The sequence below is a fragment of the Taeniopygia guttata genome, chromosome 11 (genome assembly GCF_048771995.1).
Source record: "Taeniopygia guttata chromosome 11, bTaeGut7.mat, whole genome shotgun sequence".
In the NCBI taxonomy this organism is placed as follows: Eukaryota; Metazoa; Chordata; class Aves; order Passeriformes; family Estrildidae; genus Taeniopygia; species Taeniopygia guttata.
The window spans coordinates 10,929,447-10,951,297 of record NC_133036.1 but is presented as its reverse complement, the minus strand read 5'-3'; the positions used below and the strand labels follow the sequence as shown (position 1 = coordinate 10,951,297).

At 53.1% G+C, this 21,851-nt stretch overlaps 2 protein-coding genes across 5 annotated transcripts in view; one reads left to right on the top strand and one right to left on the bottom strand.

Annotated features, from left to right (window-relative positions):
- Positions 1-17,325, bottom strand: part of ZC3H18 (zinc finger CCCH-type containing 18) — a 46,385-nt gene extending 29,060 nt beyond the window's left edge. The window contains exons 1-8 of one of the 3 annotated variants that reach the window (XM_030282146.4): positions 17,152-17,325; positions 9,988-10,583; positions 7,279-7,363; positions 6,301-6,449; positions 5,818-5,910; positions 5,098-5,255; positions 3,615-3,647; positions 2,028-2,145 (exon numbers count right to left, since the gene is read on the bottom strand). In XM_030282146.4, the coding sequence (XP_030138006.1) occupies positions 2,028-2,145; positions 3,615-3,647; positions 5,098-5,255; positions 5,818-5,910; positions 6,301-6,449; positions 7,279-7,363; positions 9,988-10,569 (1,218 nt within the window). In that variant the 5' untranslated portion in view covers positions 10,570-10,583; positions 17,152-17,325. Of the gene's footprint in view, positions 1-2,027; positions 2,146-3,614; positions 3,648-5,097; positions 5,256-5,817; positions 5,911-6,300; positions 6,450-7,278; positions 7,364-9,987; positions 10,584-16,929; positions 16,952-17,151 lie in introns of those variants that run through there. The other 2 variants (XM_072934502.1, XM_030282148.4) reach the window with 2 other exon arrangements.
- Positions 17,326-17,910: 585 nt separating this feature from the next.
- On the top strand, positions 17,911-21,121 carry CIDEC (cell death inducing DFFA like effector c). 2 transcript variants are annotated; one of them, XM_072934504.1, is made up of 6 exons: positions 17,911-17,929; positions 18,471-18,541; positions 18,652-18,793; positions 18,871-19,020; positions 20,477-20,661; positions 20,741-21,121. In XM_072934504.1, the coding sequence occupies exons 2-6, from the start codon at positions 18,492-18,494 to the stop codon at positions 20,931-20,933; spliced, it is 720 nt and encodes a 239-aa protein (XP_072790605.1). In that variant the 5' UTR covers positions 17,911-17,929; positions 18,471-18,491; the 3' UTR covers positions 20,934-21,121. The 2 variants fall into 2 exon arrangements, with proteins under 2 accessions (XP_072790605.1, XP_030138021.4); XM_030282161.4 differs by lacking the exon at positions 17,911-17,929 and adding an exon at positions 17,964-18,097.
- Positions 21,122-21,851: the final 730 nt, after the last annotated feature.

Genomic DNA, 21,851 nt, shown 5'->3' with positions numbered 1-21,851 from the left:
TCCTGCTGAGCAGAACCTGGATGCAAACACAGCATCACACACCACACAACTGTTGTTTTCAAAAGCCAACGCTTGGATTAATTTGGTTTGTGAAGCTCATTAAATAAATGTATTGATGTTTACAAGTCTTTCCTCTCGTTGCTGATCAGTTCTATAACCAGATAATTAACTTTGATGTGTGGCCACAGTGAGGCCCAGGCTCCTGTCCTGCAGAAAACAAGGATTTAGAGCAGAGGAAAAGGTACTCTTGAGAGGATTTGATGGAAAGCACTGAAAAGCACTGAAAAGCTCCCCCCTGAGCATGACTGGTTGGTTTGGTCACTGCTCCAGAGGCACAAAGTTTGCATGAGCGGAAAGGAAGAGCAGGGAAAGGGTTCAGAGCCTTGTTTTCACCCAGATCCATTCCTGGTGTACCACCCACAACTCCTGGGATTTCAGCACCTGGCTGCTGCTGTCCTGGGCCTCAATCCTGCCATTTGCACAGTCCAGCTGGAGCCTCTGCTGCTACACAGAGCACACCTGCCCAAATCTAATCCTCTCCTTCCCAGGAGTTAACAAGGAACCCTTTCCTCCACCAGGATCTTTCCTGGAAACTCCCTCCCTCTCCAAGATGTCCAAGGACGGGCAAGCACTGCTCAACTGCTACACCGAGGAGCAGCCAAGGAGATTCAGCAGGAACCACCTTCCCACCTCACACATGGAATTGCTAAGGTTGGAAAAGACCTTCAGATCATCAAGTGCGACCCTCAGCCAGCACCATCCCCACTGACCAAGTCCCCAGGTGCCACATCCACAGGTTTTCTGAACACTTCCAGGGGTGAGGACTCCACCACTTTCCTGGGCAGTTTTTTTCCAATGCTTTACACCCTTCCCATGGAAGAATTTTCCTAAAATCCAATCTAATCCTCTCCTGGTGCAACTTGAGGTTGTTCCCTCTCCTCCTGTCCCTGTTCCAGGAGCAGAGCCCGACCCCCCGGCTGTCCCCTCCTGGCAGGAGCTGTGCAGGGCCAGGAGGGTCCCTCAGCCTCCTTTGCTCCAGGCTGAGCCTCCTCAGCTCCCTCAGGATCCTCCAGCCCCTTCCCAGCTCCCTCAGGATCCTCCTGCCCCTTCCCACTTCTCTCAGGATCCTTCAGCCCCTTCCCAGCTCCCTTAGGAATTCTCCAGCCCCTTTCCATCTCCCTCAGGAATTCTCCAGCCCCTTCCCAGCTCCCTCAGGAATTCTCCAGCCCTTTCCCAGCTCCCTCAGGATTCTCTATCCCCTTCCCATCTCCCTCAGGAATTCTCCAGCCCCTTCCCAGCTCCCTCAGGAATTCTCCAGCCCCTTCCCATCTCCCTCAGGAATTCTCCAGCCCCTTTCCATCTCCCTCAGGAATTCTCCAGCCCCTTCCCAGCTCCCTCAGGAATTCTCCAGCCCTTTCCCAGCTCCCTCAGGATTCTCTATCCCCTTCCCATCTCCCTCAGGAATTCTCCAGCCCCTTCCCAGCTCCCTCAGGAATTCTCCAGCCCTTTCCCAGCTCCCTCAGGATTCTCTATCCCCTTCCCATCTCCCTCAGGAATTCTCCAGCCCCTTCCCATCTCCCTCAGGAATTCTCCATCCCCTTCCCAGCTCCGTCCCCTTCCCTGGACACGCTCCAGCCCCTCCAGGTCTGTTTTGGAGGATTCTCCAAACCTGACCAGAACCCAGGTGTGGCCTCAGCGGTGCCCAGCACAGGGGACAGTCCCTGCCCTGGGGCAGTGGCCGTGCCAGGGCTGGTGCCAGCCAGGTGCCAGTGGCTTTCTCCACCAGCACTCCCAGTCCTTTTCCACCATGCAGCTCCCCACCTGGAACACTGCTTTTGCCCTCCTGGTGCTGGAACAGAACATCCTCCATCCCCTCACCTCCAGCATACTCTGTGCTGGAATTAAACCAAGATTGAACTATTTGAGAACTCCTGCTCCAAGCACTGCCCTGGAACCGTGCCTAGGCCCAGAAGAACCTGGAAGAAAGTCAGGAAGGAAAAGGGGGAAGGGGGGATTTCCTTACTTACTCTGTAGTTACGGTAGGGGTCGGGGTCTGTGTACTGAACCCTGAAATTCTCATACTGCCCACCACGCCAGAAGCGCTCTATTTCATAGTCATAATAGGGATCTGCATAGGGATCAAGCCTACAATGAAAAACAGGGAATGTTAGAGAGGGAAAAGGCACCTTGGCACCACAAAAACTGTGTGTGCTAGGTCAGCTCAGCCACTGTGACAAGAAAACCACGTTCAATGCAGCAGGGCTGTGCAGAGATGTTTATTTTCTACACAGCCCAACCAGTCTTTTTTAAAGTGAGGCTTATCAGAGAAAAGCACAAACCTTTCTTGATAAACACCAAAAAAAGAGCTACCAAAAATTCAGCCTTCAAATCAATGTGGTGCCAACACAGAAAGTGCTTTTGAGAGCCACTTCCAGTGCCTGCAAAGGGAGCAGGACATGCTCTGCCTCATTGATTGAGAGCTGGGATTTCTGCCCATGCACCCACAGCTCATCCCAAACTCCTTCAGGAGTGGAAGGGATGGAGATCCCCCAGTTCCCTGCCCCTGGAGTGATGGCTGCCACCAGTGCCACCAGCACAGGATAAGTGCTGAGCTTTCCACAGGGAGCAGTGGAGCTTCTGGGGCAGGTCAGCAACACTCTGCACCTGGAATTACCCCCTGGGATGAAGGCACCAGTTCTCCAGCTGACATTCCCCAGTGGGAATCAGCTGCTGGCCCAGCCAGGGACTGGTGAGCACGTGGCACACACAGAACTGCAGAACGAGGGATTTTTGGGGAGGAGAAAGATTGAAACCCCACCCTCCTTAAAGCTGCTTCCTCCATGTCCTGATTTCTGTTAACATTGTTTGATAGCTTTAATTCCCCAACTCAACAACGTCCAACCACCTGGAGTGCAAATATCAGATCCACTGTGAGGATGAGGAGGGTACAGGGAAGAAGAAACTTCCAGGGCCACAGAGGAGTTGGTGGCAGAGCTAAGATTATGCAGCAAGTGCTCCCAAATTCCAGATTATCCATAATGAGGCTCTGATTTATCAAAAAACTAATAAAGGGGACACTTTTTGAATTTTAGAAGTGCTAAAGAGCCAGGTTAAGATGAAGGTGCTGCCCTGTGAGTGGTACCTTCTTTCAGTGCTTTTAAATAATTTAGGATTTCTCTTCTGGACTGAAACAATAAGCCAAGGGAAGGAGAACTAGGATTTGGGATGCAACAAACTCCTGATGCCAACCCCAAACCAGCCTGGATTCAGTGACATCAGGTGTTCAGAGACAGGAAAACATCTCAAGCCACGCCAGAAAGGAAACTCTGCTTTTTCACACAGCCTCAAGCCCAAATTTCCCCTTTCTGTAATATTGGTGGAGGGTTTTTTATTTCAAAAAGGATCATTGCTGTGTGTTTGGGTAATTCAGTGCTTGTATCATTAGAAAACAACTGGTACCACCCCAAAAATAGTCCAATATATCCACTGAGTCAACTGCTGAGGGGACAGTGGTCCGTCTGTGGCCTCGGAAGTTGGAGGAAGTGCAATGGAAAAAAAGGCAAAGGAAAATTTTCTTACAGTTGTAACAGTACTGGAATCAAAGACCTGCTTACCCATAGTTAATGTTTTCTTTGATGTCCACCTCCCTATAGTTATTCAAAAAAGAAAAAGGGATTCATGAACTACTGAGACAACTCCACATGTCACAAGACAGTGCTGAAAGCATTTTCCACACCCCAGCTGCACTTCCAGTGCTCAGTTGGCTGCAAGGTGCCCAACTGGGCAACAAATTGTGTGTGTGGGGGAGAAAAATCTGCATTTTCTAGAGCTCATAGTAGCAGATGCAGAACTTTTCCCTTCACACACTATGAAGATATTTTAATGCTACAGCCTGCTCACACAGCCTTCAATTTTCAGGAATTCCAGTTGTTGGATGAGTTTTGTTTAACACTGGTTATGTGCAATATATTTTTTTTTCTGGACTATAGGAAAACCAGGCCTGTTCTTAACAGTTCCTACATCAGAGAGGCCCAAAATGCTGCTGGTGCACTTTATAGGGCAGTCATAAAGTGAAGATAATGGATGAACAGCCCCCAGAACACCCAGAACACTGGTTCCTCTGAGAGGAACACAAGACCAAGATCCAGAGCTAATTAAACTCAGGAAAATATTAATACTTTAGAAATTTCTTTTCCTTCAGAACTGAGGACAGAGGGTTTTTTTTGGGTTTTTTTGTTTGTTTTTGTTTGTTTGTTTGTTTTTTTAATTAGGGAAAGGAATCGCACTCCAGAGCAAATCAAAGAATATTGAACAAAAGCTTAATCTACTCCTTTTCAGAGGTTTTTTGTAATTCATCCACCCTGAAATAAACAGAACTAAGCCTTGCAAACCCTCTGGGAGTGAAAATATTTCCATAATCTGTCCATGTAGGAAGAACAGAGGATGCACGAGCAAGGAGAGACATATCCAACTGTATTCCTGCAGAACCCAAGCCTCTTTCCCAAAAATTCTCTTCCCATTCCTTTTCTTGGCTCGAGAACTACCAAACGATTTCCCAGAGCTGGGTTTGGGGTCTCCAACACTTTCAATTTTACCTTAAAACCCCAATTACCTGAACACTTAAATTTAGGGTGCTTGCTGTGGCCAGGTACCAGCTTTTTTTCTCCCAGTGCCCAGTTTAACTGGGACCAGTCCAGGTGTTTTTAAGCCAGTTTTCACCAGTGCAAAGAAGCCCCAGCTGGGGCCATCAGCTCCTGCACACTGAACACGCTCCAACTTCGCAGCCTCACCTGGAATGCTTTTCAATTCTCATGCTTGGGATAAGCAAAAAAAAGAAGGGAAAAAAAAGCTGGAAGAACACACTGGAGTGAGAGAGGCAATGCAGAGCTGGAGAGAGCCCAGGAGGGAGCAGAATTCCAAGGAGGTTGAGGGAGACTGGGAAGGGAGGTGGGGTTGAACCGGAGCGAGCGGAGGCGGTTTAACCTCCCGCTCCACGGGAGCTGCTCCTGTTTGGAGGGACACTGAGCCCCAGGCAGGCTCCCTGCACTGCACTCCCACCCAGCTGCCATCCCTGCAGCACCCCAGGGTGCTCCTTACGCGGGGTCCCGGACGTCTCTGGTGATGCGGTAATTCCAGTCCCGGAAAAACTCGTTCTCCTTGTCGAACTCCCGCTCGTCCTCCCCGATGGTCACTGTGAACCTCTTCTCCTCAAAGTCAGGCTCCTGCTCTTTCCTCATGGTTGCTTTTTTTAGTACCTTTTTAAAGAGAACAAAAATTTTAATACCTTTTTTAAATATATATCCTTTTTTTTTTTTTTTTTTAATACCTTTTTAAAGACCACAAAAACAGCGTGACAAGGTTCCTGGGCAGGGAGAAATAAGAATATTAAAAATCCTGCCCTCAGGTGATTTCCTGCAGCCAGAGCACCTTCTTCCATCAGAATGTGCAGGATGCTGAACTTTTCCTGATTAATTTCCTGTTCCACCAGCTCAGAACAGCAGGAAACAGAAGTTTCCCCCCTGCAGTGATCACAGACTGGAGAAACAGGTACTGAAGGGAGGGAAACTGGATCAGCTCAAAGCTTTGCTTTGTGGAGGGATGGACTTGAGGAACAGAAATTCTCACTATTTTTAAATATAACTCTCCCTCAACCTGGATTTGAGCTCCTCTTGGCTGTCTAACAATTGTGATGCACAAAAAAACATACTTAATAGATTAAAAGGCAAAAGGGATAGAGAAAGAGCAAGACACTTGTGCTCCAGAAGGAGCTTTTCCAGTGGATTTTGGAGGCAGCAATTCCCCGAGGAAGGAATTTACCTCTTTAGCATGCCGGAGTCCCCTCTCCCAGGCACTTTCTGTTGGAGGGTCTGGAGGAGGAGGAGGTAAGATTTCATCAACCACTGGGCCTCCCTGTGGGAAAGGTGAGGAGAGAAGAAGAAGACACTTGGGTTAGTTTTAAACGGCAAAGCTGTGCTTTGTAAAGCTGCCTCAGAGTTACTCCAGACGTTCCTCAGCTGGACTAAGCTGGGAAATCATGGAAAATTACTCCCCTCTACTGGCAACCCCAAGAACTCCATTTAAAAATCACATCTCCAACTGCTGAGGTATTAGGTCAAATAAAGAGGAGGAAAATCCCAGGCTCGTGGAATGGTTTGGATTAGAAGGGACCTTGAAGCTCATCTGGTTCCAGTGGAAGGGACACTTTCCACCAGAGCAGGCTCTCCAAAGCCCCACTCGGAACAGTTGCAGGGATGGGGAGGGCGCTGCAGAAGCCATAAACAGCCAGAAGAGGTTCCATACCCAGGGGTTGGCTGGCATCAGCGGGTGAGGCCCCATGGGAGGGGCACCGTTGGGGGAGAAGGGCTCAGGTTTGGAGATCAAGGAGTAATTTCCCTTGTCGTTCACGCCGGGGTGGATAAAGCGACAGTTCATGCCCCAGGTGCAGTGTCCTGTGGGAACACACAGCTGTTAGATCCCTGCTTCCAGCAGCACTTCAGCCCCCAGCCACCAAAAACCCCACCAGGAATTTAAAACTCTCGAAGGAGTAACGCTGTTGGAGGTGTTTGACTTTTCTCCTCTCCAGCTCCAGTGGGATTTACTTGTTTTCACACACATAGGGAGAGATTTGGCACTCTCCACCTGCCAGAGGGGACAAACAGATCCAGACACAGATGGATGAATGTACAAGAAGCTGATTCCAGTGGGGAGAAGGGAGGGAGGGAGAACTGGACACATACTGTTAACTAAATGCAGGAATAAGCCTATAAGATCCTCATCTGTTAATGACACACATTTCCAATTAGGAGCTTTGCCTTTCACAGGAAACCTGAGGGCAAAGCAAGCACCACAGTGCATCCCAAACAAACAGAGGTGAGGCAGGGAGCAGAATCATGGAATGCTTTGGGCTGGAAGGGCCTTAAAGCTCATCCAGTTCCAATCCCAACACCTTCCACCACCCCAGGCTGCTCCAAGCCTTCTCCAGCCTGGCCTTGGACCCTTCCAGGGATGGGGCAGCCACAACCTCTGTGTTTTATTCCAAAAACCCCTGCAAGCCTCCCTTTATTTACCTCCTCCAGGCCCACCAATCTGAGGGCAAAGCCCTTTTTGTGCAGTGGCTCCATGGAAATTCAGCTTTAGCCACCAACAAACAGCAAGGTGACGCTGAGGACACCTGAGGCACAATTTATCATGTAACAGCAGCTTAATGGAGAACAAAAAACCCCAGACAGGACCAACTGCAGCAGCTTTGGCTCCTCTCACACCCCAGAGCGTGGTTACCTTTCATGAAGAAGCGGCAGGTGGGCCGTGGCCTCACCTTCCTGTCGTTGGGGTCTTTAACTTCCCCTTCTTCCAAGTCATCATCCTGGAACAGACACACAAAGCTGACATTTCACGTGGGGTGTGCCCTGCAGGGTCTGGCATTCCCCAGGCTGCTCAAACTTCAGGCACTGAGAGCCACCCCGGGGCAAAACCAGGGGAGAAAACCAAGGTCAGGTTACAGGAATGCCCCAGAGCACCTGCACAAGGTGAAGGCAGAAGATTCCAGGTGTAAAAGCACCTTCCACCACCCCAGGCTGCTCCAAACCCCACCCAGCCCGGCCCTGGGCACTGCCAGGGATCCAGGGGCAGCCACAGCTGCTCTGGGCACCTGTGCCAGGGCCTCAGCACCCTCACAGGAAGGAGTTTTTTCCCAAAATCCAACCAAACCCTGCCAGTTCCACCTTGTTCTATCACTCCATACCCTTGTCCAAAGTCCCTCTCCAGGGACAATCTCACAAATGAACTTCTCAGGATAAATCCAAGAGATTTCTTCCAGTCATCTCCACCTTCCCTTCTACTCCTCAGCTCCACACTGGAGTTGGGAACCAGCTCAGACAAAACTCTGCCTCATCCCCAGGGACTGCAACCCCAGGAATAAATTCTGGTAGCTGGAGGTTGCTCCAAGATTAAGAAATAACAGCCATGAAACACCTCCAGAAGAAGAAAAGTTCTTGGAACTTTCAAGTACCAGCATTTTCTCCAAGGAAAAAAATCCAAACCCTTCCCCAGCTTTATTAGGCTGCACTTGGAAAGCCAAAAGGAGCTGGGGATGCAGGAGGCAAAGGTACAATGACCAGAGAGGTGCCACAGGTATCTGGGCAGGAAATCAGGATTTTATCCTAAAGGACATCCTGGTTTTCCCTCTCTGCCACCATTTCCCCGTTTTCAGCACGTGAAACACGGTGAAGAGGGAGCATCTGGAGGGGCCTTCCCTCTGCCTGGCAACAGCTGTTCTCTGGGTGGGAAACTGAGGAAAAGTTTCCTTTGATCCACTGAGCAGCTGGGAAGAAGGAAAAAGCCATCCCTGGGCTGTGACAAGCACAGGAGCACAGAGAGGAGGGGGAAGAGCCTCTCCTGCTGCATTCCTGAGCAGCCAGGGACACACAGCTCTCCTCAACAGCAAGGAATCTAAAAGCCTGCACTCATATTCCAATTAAAATTTGCATTAATACTCCCCTCCCTCCACGCCAGGAGGCTGAAAGCAGAAGAAAATGCAGAGCTTGAAGTTTCCCCCAAAGCTGGGGCTGGCTTTCAGTGCTGCATGAATGGGAGAACCAGCTCCACTCTGCTGCTCTCAAAAGAGCTGTGTGAAGTCTGGGACAAAAGGGGAAGTATTTATTTCTGGGAGGTCTCCTTGGAATCAGGAGAATGCTGTTATGAGTTAATGTATGAAAACCAGGCTACAGATTCATCTCCTGCTTTGTGAGGAGAGCTCCCAGGAATGCCTCAGGCTCCAAAGGAGAGCATTCATATTTTAATCAAGGAGCAGGCACGGAGTGAGGACTCCAGGAATTTTTTTTTTCTGCCATAGCGTACTGGAATTCCTTCTAACTGATTCAGGAATGTTCAAAACCTTTGGAAAACACGTGTTGAACAAAATCACCTGCCAGGATGGGCATGAGGGAGAAAAACTGTCATTTTTGAAAGCAATTCAACTTGCCAATGAATTATGAAGAGTAAAACCCATGCAAAATACGATTCTTTTGAGAAAAGGGAGGAGCACAGCGAGGCTCCAGGAGCTTCCCAGGGTCCTGTGGCCAGGTCAGACCCACAGGAATGGGGCCTGGAAGGACACAGCAGCTCCCCTGCTCAGCTGAGGAGCCCCAGCAGTGACCCCACCCCACTGCAGCGCTTCCCTGGGGACACTCCCACACCCAGCCCAGCTGTGCAGCTGCAATTCTGGAATGGGGAGCCAGCCCAGGTGCTCTGCAGCAGCAATTTCTCTCCACACTCCCACCACTGGGATGCAATTCCAGACCAGGAGCCCACGGGAGGGGTTTTACTGGAATTACTCTGCCCTGTTTTCTTCATGGAAAAGCAGGAAATTGCTGTTAAGCTGCACAAAGCAGCTGCTGCTCTGCAGAGCTCCCTGCTGAACACAACCATGGCTAAAGGTGAGATTTTCCCTAATCCCCACTTGCAGCTAAACCCACTTTTTTTTTTTAATATTGTGGTTGGTTCAGGGCTGTGAAACACTGCACATCCCCAATCCCATACCCAAACCATGCCTTGGGTATTTTCCAGAAATCCCATCACCTTCCAACCCCTTTCAATGCATCCAGATGCTGCTGGAGTCCCAGGAACAGCTCAGGATCAGGGTTTGAGCAGCACAACCACCCTGGGAGCACCAGCCCCTCAATCTGACCAGCTCCTGGCCACCCAATCCATGGGATTTGCTGTCAGCATCATTCCCAAGTCCCCCTGGAGCTGAGGCAGGGCAGTTTCCTACAGCACTGGAGTCTCCCCACACTGAGAGGGAACAAAGCTCATTTTGATGGCTCTGGCACAAAGTTTTGGTTCTTGCTCCATGCCCTGGCCTTACCTCCAGGGAAAAGGGCTCCTTGCACGCCAGGGATGTGGATATTCCCACCAGCAGGAGGAAGGAATTGCAGTGGGAGAAGCAACCCGCTCTGAACCACCCCAGGGCTCTGCCCACCTCTTACTTACATCAATTTCTCCATCATCAATTTCCCCATCATCCTCTTCTTTCTTCTTCTCCTTGAGGGGATCCTGCCCATCCTTCTCATCATCGCTTTTGCTGCTGGATTTCTTCTCATCTTCAGGGGCATCATCTCCTTTCTCCTCTTCCTCATCATCCTCCCCAGCAGCTTTCTCGCCATCCTCCTCTGCAGCAGCAGCACTGGGTTCCTCAGGAACCTCCTCATCATAGTCCAGCTCGTGCTCATCCAGCTCCCTGGTGACAGAGGACACTTCCAGGTCCTTTGTCCTGTCTTCCTCCTCCCCCTTGCGGGGCTGGGGGCTCTTCAGCCCCACGCTCTGCTCGTTGGTGTCGGATTCCTGCGACCTGGCCTCACTTAGCCGATCCTCCTCGTCCGAGTGGTTCTCCTCCTCCCCGCGGCTCAGGGCCCTGCCTGCCTCCTCCTCCTCGCCCAGGAGGCTCCCCTGGCCACCCTCCCCATCGAGTTCCCGCTCTGAGCCGCTCTCCTTCAGGACCTCCTCATCGGAAAGCTGCTGGTCCTCTTCCTCGGGAGAGCAGGGGTTTGGCTCCGGGCTGTCGGAAACGTCCATCAGTCCCCGAGAGTCTGCAGGGCACAGAACAGCTCTGGTTAGGGGCAGCAAACTGGGCAGGCAGGGAAACCTCACCTGAGGGAACTCATTCTCCTGTGCTTTGCTTCCTAAGGAAAGGTTCTTGGAGCTCCTGGAAAGCCAGGCTGGACGGGGCCCTGAGGAACCCAGTCCAGGGAGGGGCATCCCTGCCCGTGGCTGGGGTTTGGAGGGAGAGGGGCTTTAGGGTCCCCTCCAGCCCAAACCATTCTGGGATGCCATAAATTCAGGAATATGGTTTCTCACAGATCCTTCAAGGGGGAAATTCAGAGTTTAAACTGCACAAAGAACTGATGCCAATATCATCCCAGACTGGAGCGTGCTGCCATGACAGAGTTTGAGGTTGGAATTCCATAATTCCAACTGGTCTGGGTTGGAAGGGATCATAAAGATCCCATCCCACCCCTGCCATGGCAGGGAGACCTTCCACCATCCCAGGGTGCTCCAAACCCTGTCCAGCCTGGCCTTGGGCACTGCCAGGGATGCAGGGGCAGCCCCAGCTGCTCTGGGCATCTGTGCCAGGGCCTGCCCACCCTCACAGGGAGGAATTCCTTCCCAATATCCCACTTATCCCTGCACTCCTTCAGCCTGAGGCCACTCCCTGTGTCCTGTCCCTCCATCCCGTGTCCAGAGTCCTTCTCCATCTTTCCTGCAGCTCCTTCAGGCACACACTGAGGTCACCCCAAAGCTTCTCCTGTGCAGGTGAACACTCCCAGCTGTGCCAGCCCTTCCTCCCAGCAGAGCTGCTCCATCTCTGCTGCTCCTGGAGCCTCCTCTGGGCTCTCTGCAGCAGCTCCAGGTCCCTCCTGTGCTGGGCCAGGTGGGGTCTCACCTGAGGGGCAGAACCCTCAGTGAAGAGCCCAGAATTCCTTCAAAGCAGCAGATCTAGCTGCCTGCATGAGACTTTCCTAGAAGATGTCTAAACATGTGCTTGGTGGAAGTTCAAAATCCCATGTCTGTTGAGAACAAAGCCAATAAATACAACAGAAAAGGGCAGGGTGCAAAGCAGGGAAAAAAACTCAGCCATACATTAATTTCCTTTACTCCAGAAACAAAAATCCCATTAATTATAGAAATGCCTGACCAGAACTGGCTGAGCTGACTGGGAGACATCCACACAAAAGCTCTAAATACCCTTAAGAAAAGCCATAGAATTACAAATCATCTTCATTTTAATCTGTCCCATGTCTCATTCCAACTGCTCTCTGCAAGTTCATTTATTGCTGCCACAAAACCACGGCATAAGTGAGCAGAGTTTCACCTGTTATTTTTAAAACCCTTGGAGCAGAAATGTCAGACTCTGGTTGCTCCTTGAAACACACCCAGCAATCCATCACAAAATCAGAGTTTATTAATCTTTTATTAAGCTGCTATTTCACCTTTTCCTGACACTTTTCCCTGTTTGTCCAACTGGTTTTGCACAGGAAAGGGGATTTCCCATCAAAAAGCCACACAGACACACCAAACACTGCCCCAAGTAAAGCAAATGGAACCTTCCCAGCACCTGAACCCCCAAAATCTTTTAGTAATGAAAAGAATTTGCTGCAAACTCCCAAGATCAAAGTCCCACTCCAGGAAATGCTGCTCCTTATACTGTGGGAGTCTGCAGAGGAGTTAAAACCAGAAAATAAACTCAAACCACTCCCAGGAGGACCTTAAGCTGTATTTTAGGACTGCTGTGCTCTCCCCAAGCCCTCAGAGCCCTGCTGCTATCAGTTAATTGATCAACAGGAGATGATCTCAACATCAGCAGGGCCCAGAGCAGCAGAAAATCCACATTTGGAGCTTCCTCCCAGCTCCTCTTCTTCCTCTGCACACTGAAGTTGGTTCTGGCTCAGCAGCAAGTTCTGATTTTCCCTGCCAAGGTCAAACCCAAACGAAAAGCCAGAAGTTGTGTCCTGGTGACAACAGCTCTGAGCAGTGCCCCAGGATGGAGCAGAAGGAAATTATCTCCTCACTGAGCACATCAAGCCTGATGCTGAGCTCATAAATTCCGGCACAAATTATTATTGGCTCCAAGAGCCAGTTCAGAGTGGGGATTTTAATTGCCCAAGTGCCTGAGAAGTGACTTTGTGTGAACACAAAGGTCAGCCCGGGGAGGCCACCAGAAATATCAAATCTGCCAGGGGCACGTGGATCAGGAAATTTGTTTTTTGTTCTGTTGCAAATAAACAGCACTAAAAAAAAAATGAAAAAAAAAGGTAGTTAAGTGAAGCAAATGGCTTTTTGTGTTTGACATGGAGACCTTTGGAGGGATAGGAGGAAACAAATATGTTCTGATGGTGAGGAATATAAAACATTGAAATACAGAACTCTGACCTGCACAGCAGCTTTTATAAAATCCAGAGCATCCAGCAGTTGTAATAATTTCCTATTAATTTCCATCAGCAGAAATGATAAGAAACACAATAAACGATGACCCAAGTGAGAAGGGCTCACAAAATCCAGGCAGGGAGAGTTTTTTGGGGTGTATTTCCTTGGATTCAGGGATTGGGCTGTTGCTCCAAGAGTCCCCAAACCCAACAAAGCAGATTTTGGCAGCAATCTTACCCTGCATGGAAATGTCCCAAAACAAAGCCCAGATGTCCAAAGGTAAAATCAGCAGCAGGAAAAAAATTGGGAGCTGGAAATCAAAAGGAAAACTGCCTGATGATGGAACAGAACAGCAAGTTTAATTCCAATTCTAAGTGTTGTCTTAAAATAATCTGCAAATCAGTTTATTCCAAATCTTTGGAATTCTATGAGTTTTGGAGGTTTTTTTTTTGGGTTTTTTTTTGGTTTTTTTTTTTTGAGATGGTTTTTAAACTTCAAATCACAATTTATGCCAAATCTATGGAATTGTGAGAGGTTTTTTTAATCTGAAAATTGCAATTTATCCCAAATCTCTGAAATCTTGAAAGGATTTTGAGGATTTCTCAGGTGTGTTTTAGGGGTCATTTGGGGTTTTGTTTTTTTTTTTTTTTTACATTTGGGGTTTTTAAAATTGCTTTCTGCTGTCCTTTAGGGAAATATAAAGACAAAAATCACAAAAAACAGAGAGAAATTGACTCCATGGAGGTATTTTAAATCAAGCAGCAGTGACAGAAGTGGCAGAGCAGAAACCTTCAGGTTTCATCCCTCCCTCATCATAAACTTTTTATTTTTTTTTTTGTGCCTTAAAACTAAGCCAGTTCCTTCCTAGTTCAAAACCAGTCATAAAAGCAAAAAATTAACTCTGCTAAGCCCCAGATAAGCTTGTTTGACTTGCAGCTCAGGCAAGAGGCAGGGATGTATTAATGCCTCTCACTAAGCAGCCTTTTATCTTAAAAAATCTTAAAAATTCAGGCAAAGCTGCCTTTGGTCCCAGCTGCACAACTATTTCTGTTCCAAAACCTGCTTCTTTTGCTCAAAGTGTGTCAAATATTCTTTTCCTGAGTGTCTGAGGCAGCCTTGGGCAGCACAGGGCACTGGGAATTCCAGCCAGGCTCCCAAATCTCTCTGGGCTAAATGAGCTGGGCCAGCCTTGCCATGGAGAGTGAATGAGATAAATAAGGGGCATTTTCAGGCCAAAAAAAAAGAGAAAAAAGGGTCTTTCCCTGGTTTTGGAATGATTTGGGCACGCCTCAGTGAGCTGAAAAGTCTCTTCAAAGCCGGTCACAGCTTCTGAGGGAAGAAATTGAGGATGTGGCAGCAGAACTTCCCAGGAATTAGGAGTTTTTAGTCCCACAACACATCAGTGACCTGGAAGTTTTACAGCCTGGGCTCTGGAATATCTCAAATTAGGGAATAAAAGATGAACTGCTCCTGAATTTATCAGTCCCATGGCTTGCACAAGGTGGGAGAGAGGTGCTCCTCCTACCTGGCCATCCTCACCGTGCCTGGATGCACCAGGAAGGAGCCAATTTGTTCCTACTAAAGCCTCCCAACCTCCTCAGAAACATTTAAAATGACACATTTCCCCTCTAAAAAGGGGAGGAGAAATTTGTAGAGATTTCTACAGAAATTTAAATTCACCTTCTTCACTTCCTGTGTAAGATATTTTTATCAAAGATTTTTTAACTTAAAGCACTGGGATTAAGCAGCCTTGGTACAGCACTAAGGGCAGGGAGAAAAAAGCTCTTTGCTACTTAAGTTGCTTTTAAAAGTCCACTTCCACCTCGCCAGGATACATTTAAAATAATATCCTGAACCTCACACCTCTTTGTCAGTTGATTTTCACAAGGCCAGAGGAGTCAGAGCAGGAATTTTAACCCAGCAGCTCCTTTTGCAAAATCAGGCCCAATTTATTCTCTGCTGTTACTTGAACAGCACCAAAAGGTGCAAAATTAAAGAGGCAGAAATTCCAGGCAGGAACTGAGTTCCTACAAAAACCTGGGGCTGGGCAGAGCCATCAACTGCAGGCTTAAAATCCTACAAATTTTCATGGATATGAAGAACTAAGTGCATTCCCCATTTCTGTCCCCTGGCAGCCCTGGGGGAGGTCACAGCACACATGGGAAGGAATAAAAGAGAGGAGGCTTTTCCCTTCAGGCTGAAATCTTCGGGATAAAAGGATAAAATCCACTTCCTAAAAGCCAAAGAGCTGCTGTGAATCAGCTCCATGAGATCCAGGGGTGAAAGCAGAGCAGCAAAGTCCTGGAGCAGGAACCCTGAGGGAGCTGAGGAGAGGGAACAGTGCTGACAGGACAGGTGAGGAGAGCACACAAAGATTCAGGGAACAAAAAACTGCAAAAGCAGAGGCAAAGCAGAAACCAAGGGCAGGAAACAACACAGGGAAGAACATGGAAGAGCAGTGGCAGCAGGAAATCAATTCCTCAGGAGCCAGGAGAGGGGAAGCACAGAACACTGAGAGGATGAATCTGTGTGCAGCTCTGCCCTGACTGAAATTCCAGCTGCTAACAGGGTTAATTAACCCAAATCCTCATTTCTCTGCCATCCTTAGGCAGCTCTGAGGATGCCCAGGGAACTCAGCAGCTCTCAGGGCACCCTTTGAAGCCCCAAACTCAGCTGCCCTGTGGGATCAGTTTGGTGCTGAGAGGCATTTCCAGGAGCTGGGGTTGAAGGAGAGCTCAGAGAGCTCCAGTGGGGAATGTTCCCCATGGATTTGTGGTGGGGTCCTGCAGGGAAAAGCAGCTGCAGACTGTTTTCCCAACAGGGTCACACCTGGCTCCAGCAGGATTTGGGGTAATCCCACTCCAAAGACTGATTTTGGATCAGCAGTTTGGCAAGGAGCTGTCCTGAAAAACTGGGAGCCTTTCCCTGAATCCAGGCAAACCTTGGGATGAAAGAATTCACACCCTGGAGGTGCTGTCCTTGCCGCAGCTCTGAGGAGACTCACCTGAGAGCTGACCTGCAGGTGACAGACCCCAAAGCCACCCCAGAGCTGACAGACCCCAAAGCCACCCCAGAGCTGACCCTGCAGGTGATGGACCCCAAAGCAACCCCAGAGCTGACCCTGCAGGTGACAGACCCCAAACCCACCCCAGAACTGACCCTGCAGGTGACAGACCCCAAAACCACCTCCAGGTTTGACTGGACTGACCCTGCAAGTGACAAACCCACCCCGGAACTGACCCCACAGGTCATGGACCCCAAACCCATTCAGAACTGACGCTGCAGGTGATAGACCCCAAACTCACCTCAGAACTGACCCCATCAGTGACAAACCCCAAACCCACCCCAGAACTGACCCTGCAGGTGACAAACCCCAAGGCCAGCCTGGACTGTCCCCACAGGTGACAAAGCCCAAACTCACCTCAGAACTGTCCCCATGGGCGACAAACCCCAAGGCCAGCCTGGCCTGTCCCCATGTGCAGGTGCTGCCATGCCCCACAGTTTGTGCCCCCTCACCTGTGCTCGCTGCCAGGTGTGCTCTCTGTGCCCCTCACTCCACTCGGTGCCAGGTGTGCTCTCTGTGCCCCCTCACCTGTGCTCGATGCCAGGTGGGCTCTCTGTGCCCCCTCACTCGGTGCCAGGTGGGCTCTCTGTGCCCCTCACCTGTGCTCGGTGCCAGGTGTGCTCTCTGTGACCCTCACTCTGCTCGGTGCCAGGTGTGCTCTCTGTGCCAGGAGGGCTCTCTGTGCCCCTCACTCAGTGCCAGGCGGGCTCTGTGTGCCCCTCACTCCACTCGGTGCCAGGTGTTCTCTCTGTGCCCCTCACCTGTGCTCGGTGCCAGGTGTGCTCTCTGTGCCCCTCACTCCACTCGGTGCCAGGCGGGCTCTCTGTGCCGTGCCCCCGGGCGCTGTCCCTGTCCCCACTCCCTGCCGAGGGCTGCCGGTCCCAGCTCTGCCCCCGGACCCCCCCAGGCCTCCCGCGGAACCGGGGCCGGCCCTTCCCGCTCCTCACCGCGACCAACCGGGGCAACTCATTCATTTCCGCGCTGCCCCGGCCCCGAGCGCCTCCGGCCTCCCGCGCACCGCCGACCCCTTCAGAACCCCGCGGGGCCCTCCCCTCCTCTCCCCGGTGCCGCTCCCGTTCCCCGCTCTCCGCTCTCCCCGCCGTGCCCGCGCCCGCCCCCCCCACGCCCGTTCCCGGCGCTAGGCCGCGGCGGCGCGGGCGGCGCCTCACCGGTGTGGGGGCGGCTGCGGGGGCCCGGCGCGGTGCGGGGCGCGGCGGGGGCGGGCCGGGAGCGGCGGGGGCGGGCCGGGGCCGGCGGGGCGGCGGCGGCAGAGCGGGACGGGGCGGCGGAGCGGCCTCTACTCGCGGCGGCGCAGGGCGGCCATGGCGTGACGTCATCCGCGCGCGACGCGCCCCGCCGGCGCGACACGGGGGGGGGGGGCGCGCTCCGCTCCTCCCCCCGGTCTTAAAGGGGCCGCGCACGATAAAAGCGGCACAAAGATGTTCACGGAAACATCTCTGTGCGTGGATGGTGGACAGCAGTGGGAACTGACACACGGAAACATCTCTGTGCAGGGATGGTGGACACCAGTGGGAACTGACACACGGAAACATCTCTGTGCGTGGATGGTGGACACCAGTGGGAACTGACACACAGAAACATCTCAGTGCGTGGATGGTGGACAGCAGTGGGAACTGACACACAGAAACATCTCTGTGCGTGGATGGTGGACAGCAGTGGGAACTGACACAGGGAACATCTCTGTGCAGGGATGGTGGACACCAGTGGGAACTGACACACAGAAACATCTCTGTGCAGGGATGGTGGACACCAGTGGGAACTGACACACGGGAACATCTCTGTGCAGGGATGGTGGACACCAGTGGGAACTGACACACGGGAACATCTCAGTGCGTGGATGGTGGACACCAGTGGGAACTGACACAGGGAAACATCTCTGTGCGTGGATGGTGGACACCAGTGGGAACTGACACAGGGAACATCTCTGTGCAGGGATGGTGGACACCAGTGGGAACTGCTTGCCCAGCCCCGTCCCTCCCCGGAGCCCAGCGGGGTGGGCGGGCAGGGGGCGCGGTCGGGAGGAGCCTCTGCCGCAGGTACATAAGGGCAGGTGAGGCTGGACCCTCCGGAGCAGAGCTGAACCTCTCCTTGCAGGTGAGGAACAGGGGAGCTCCTGGCTGGAGATGCCCCGTGGGTGCTCCCATGGGTGCTCCCATGGGTGCTCCCATGGGTGTCAGGCTCCCACAGCCCTGTCTCACCTTTGTCCCAGCGCTGACTCAAAGCCCTTTACGCAAGATCCCTGCTGGCAGGGGACTCTGGCCAGCCTGGCCCTGGCCAAAGGGCAGCAGCAGCCCCTGTAAATGCAGCGGGGACAGAGCTCAGGCTCACTTTTGTCACTGGCATTGCCAGCGGGGACATCTGCAGCATCAGGGACAGTCAGAAAATCCCCTGAAAATCCCCTGGAGCGGACTTGGACGCGCTGCTGGGAACATCTGAGGTGACAGAACCACTGTCCTTCCTCCCCCAGGTTGCTCCGTGCTGCTGGACCATGGAATACTGCAAATCCCTGCGCCAGCGCCTGGCTGCCCCCGTGTCCAAGTAAGTGTCACATCCCCAGCGCAGGGGACATCCCTCTCGAGGAGGTGCTGGCAGTGCCAGGGGGTTCTGCTGGCTGGCAGAACGTCCCATTCCCTGTGTCCCCTCCCCAGATGTGTCTCAGCCAGCGCCTCCATGACCCAGCAGCTGCTGGCGGGTCCGGCCCCACCGCCACGTCCCTTCCGTGTCTGCAGCTGGGACCGCGGCCTGCGCAAGGGCGTCACGGCCGCCAGCCTGGCCGAGCTGCTGCGCCAGGTCTGTCTGTCCCCTGTGTCTGTCCGGGTTCTGTGTGTCTGTCTGTCCCACCCTGCTGACCCCCAGCCCCTCCGCAGGCTCAGAGCGCCCTGGCGCTGCCCGCGCCCATCGCGGTGGTGCTGGATGAGGATGGCACGGCGGTGGAGACTGAGTCCTTCTTCCGCACGCTGGAGGAGGGCACGGCGCTGATGGCCCTGAGCAAGGGGCAGAGCTGGACGGCCCCCAAGGTGAGGGGACCTCTGGGGAGTCCAGGTGGTGGGACCCAAACTTGCCCCAGGAATGACTCTGCTGGTGACAAGCGCACCCCATGATTGACCCCATGGGTGAAAAACCCCAAACCTGCCCCATGACTGACCCTGTGGGTGACAAACCCCAATATCATTCAGAACTGACCCTGCAAGTGACAAACCTATCCCAGGACTGACCCCACGGGTGACAAATCCCAAACCCACCTCAGAACTGACCCTGTAGGTGATGGACCCCAAACCCACCCCAGGACTCACCCCATGGGTGACAAACCCCAAACCCACCCCACGACTGACCCTGTAGGTGACAAACCTCAATCCCATTCAGAACTGACCCTGCAAGTGACAAACCCATCCCAGGACTGACCCCACGGGTGACAAACCCCAAACCCACCTCAGAACTGACCCCACGGGTGACAAATCCCAAACCCACCCCACGACTGACCCTGTAGGTGACAAACCCCAAACCCACCCCAGAACTGACCCCATGAGTGACAAACCCCAATCCCATTCAGAACTGACCCTGCAGGTGACAAACCCCAAACCCACCCCAGGACTCACCCCATGGGTGACAAACCCCAATCCCATTCAGAACTGACCCTGCTGGTGACAAACCCACCTCAGAACTGACCCCATGGGTGACAAACCCCAAACCCACCTCAGAACTGACCCTGTAGGTGACAAATCCCAAAAATCCCAAACCTGCCCCACGACTGACCCTGTAGCTGACAAACCCACCCCATGACTGACCCCATGGGTGACAAACCCCAAACCCACCTCACAACTGACCCTGTGGGTGACAAATCCCAACCTACCTCAACTGACCCCATGGGTGACAAACCCCAATCCCATTCAGAACTGACCACACGGGTGACAAACCCCAAACCCACCCCACGACTGACCCTGTAGGTGACAAATCCCAAACCCGCCCCACGACTGACCCTGCTGGTGACAAACCCACCCCATGACTGACCCTGCTGGTGACAAACCCACCTCAGAACTGACCCCACGGGTGACAAACCCGAAACTCACCCCACGACTGACCCCATGAGTGACAAACCCCAATCCTATTCAGAACTGACCCTGCAGGTAACAAACCCCAAACCCACCCCAGGACTGACCCTGCAGGTGACAAACCCCAAACCTGCCCCATGACTGACCCTGCAGGTGACAAACCCACCCCAGGACTCACCCCAGGACTGACCCCATGGGTGACAAATCCCAAACCCACCCCAGGACTGACCCTGCTGGTGACAAACCCACCTCAGAACTGACCCCACGGGTGACAAGCCCCAAACCCACCTCAGAACTGAACCCCACGGGTGACAAACCCCAAACCCACCCCACGGCTGCCCCCTGAGAGGCAGCTTTGTCCCCTGTATCCCACGCTGGAGCTGGGCTAGGGAGGGTGGAGCGATGGCAGTGCCGTTCTTTGCAGACCCGTGGCTACCAGGCCAGCCTGTCCCGCAAGCCCCCACGCAGGATCGATGTCGCCTGTGTCACTTTTGACCTGTACAAGACCCACCCCAAGGACCTGGGCTGCCTCAACGTCAAAGCCACCCTCTATGGCACCTACAGCATGTCCTACGACCTGCGCTGCCACGGCGCCCGCCGCCTGGTCAAGTGAGTGCTGGGGGGCTGGGGACACTCTGGGGACACTCTGGGACACTCTGGGGACGCTGACCCCTCTCTCCCTGCCCAGGGAAGCCCTTCGCTGGGCGCTGTTCACCATGCAGGCCACGGGCCACGTCCTGCTGGGCACCTCGTGCTACATGCAGCAGCTCCTGGATGCCACCGAGGAGGAGCAGAAGGGAGAGGAGAAGAGCCCCCTGCCCCTCCAGAGCCTCCTGCCCTGCAGCCTCCCCGCCCTGCCCTACAAGAAGATGTCGCAGTGAGGCTGGCTGGCCTGGCCTGTCCCCTCTGCTGTCCCCCAGCACCCCGCTAGGTCAATGCCTGGGCAGAGGCTGCCGCGGTGCCTGGCACAGCCTCTCCTGCACTCTGCTGGCTGAGTGTGGCCAAATCTGCTCTGGAATAGCTGCTGCTCTGTAAATATATTTATTTAAGTAAAGTTCTCTCTAATTCAGCTGCGTTTTGTGTCGTCTTTGGTGGGGGGGGACACCCAGGGCATTCAGCCCTTGCACTGCTTGGCACCCTGAGCTGGTGGTGCAAGGGGTGCGAGGAGGGGGCCTGTTGCAAGCGCTTCCCCAGGGGTGCTGCTGCTTCATCCTCCTCCTCCCTGGCACCAGAGCCCGGCTCCCACCCCCTGGCACAGAGCCGAGACTCCCCTGGCACTGCAGACACCCACAGAGCAGTGATGGGGCAAACCCCAAAGCCCCTGGCCTGGCAGCTGGCACCACGCCTGTCCTTGCCCCCGTTAAAGGGGTGAAAGATCTCCCTGCTCCTTGTGGCCCTGACTGTGCAGGGCTGGCACAGAGGGACACGGGGGGGTGTTCTGGTCCCTGGGGCAGGGGCACTGTGCCCACCCCAGCCTTGCACAACCCCCGGTCCTGGTGCTGGCCTGGCCAGGTCCAGGGGCATCCCAAGGGCCTGGCAGCTCCAGGGATACCAGCTGGGAAACAAACAGCGCTGGGGGCACTGGGCTCCAGTGACCTGGCCCTTGGGGACTGTCCCTGAGTGTCCCCAGAAAGATCCTGAAGCACCAGCCCTGCTAGCGAGGGGAACTGCCCACTGGGAATACTGGGATAGGCTGTGGGGAGGTGACAAGCCGTGCTCTGGGGGTCCTTAGGGCCATCCTCCCCCAAGTGTCACACTGTGGGGGACACCTGACCTGAGCCACACTCACCTGGGCACCC

What these genes read in the sequence shown, in the direction of transcription:
- CIDEC (XM_072934504.1), top strand. Translation starts at nt 18,492, where the DNA reads ATGGAATACTGCAAATCCCTGCGCCAGCGCCTGGCTGCCCCCGTGTCC. An exon ending in AGAGCTGGACGGCCCCCAAG is followed by an intron (nt 19,021 to 20,476) that starts GTGAGGGGACCT and finishes CGTTCTTTGCAG; the next exon opens with ACCCGTGGCTACCAGGCCAG. An exon ending in GGCGCCCGCCGCCTGGTCAA is followed by an intron (nt 20,662 to 20,740) that starts GTGAGTGCTGGG and finishes CTCCCTGCCCAG; the next exon opens with GGAAGCCCTTCGCTGGGCGC.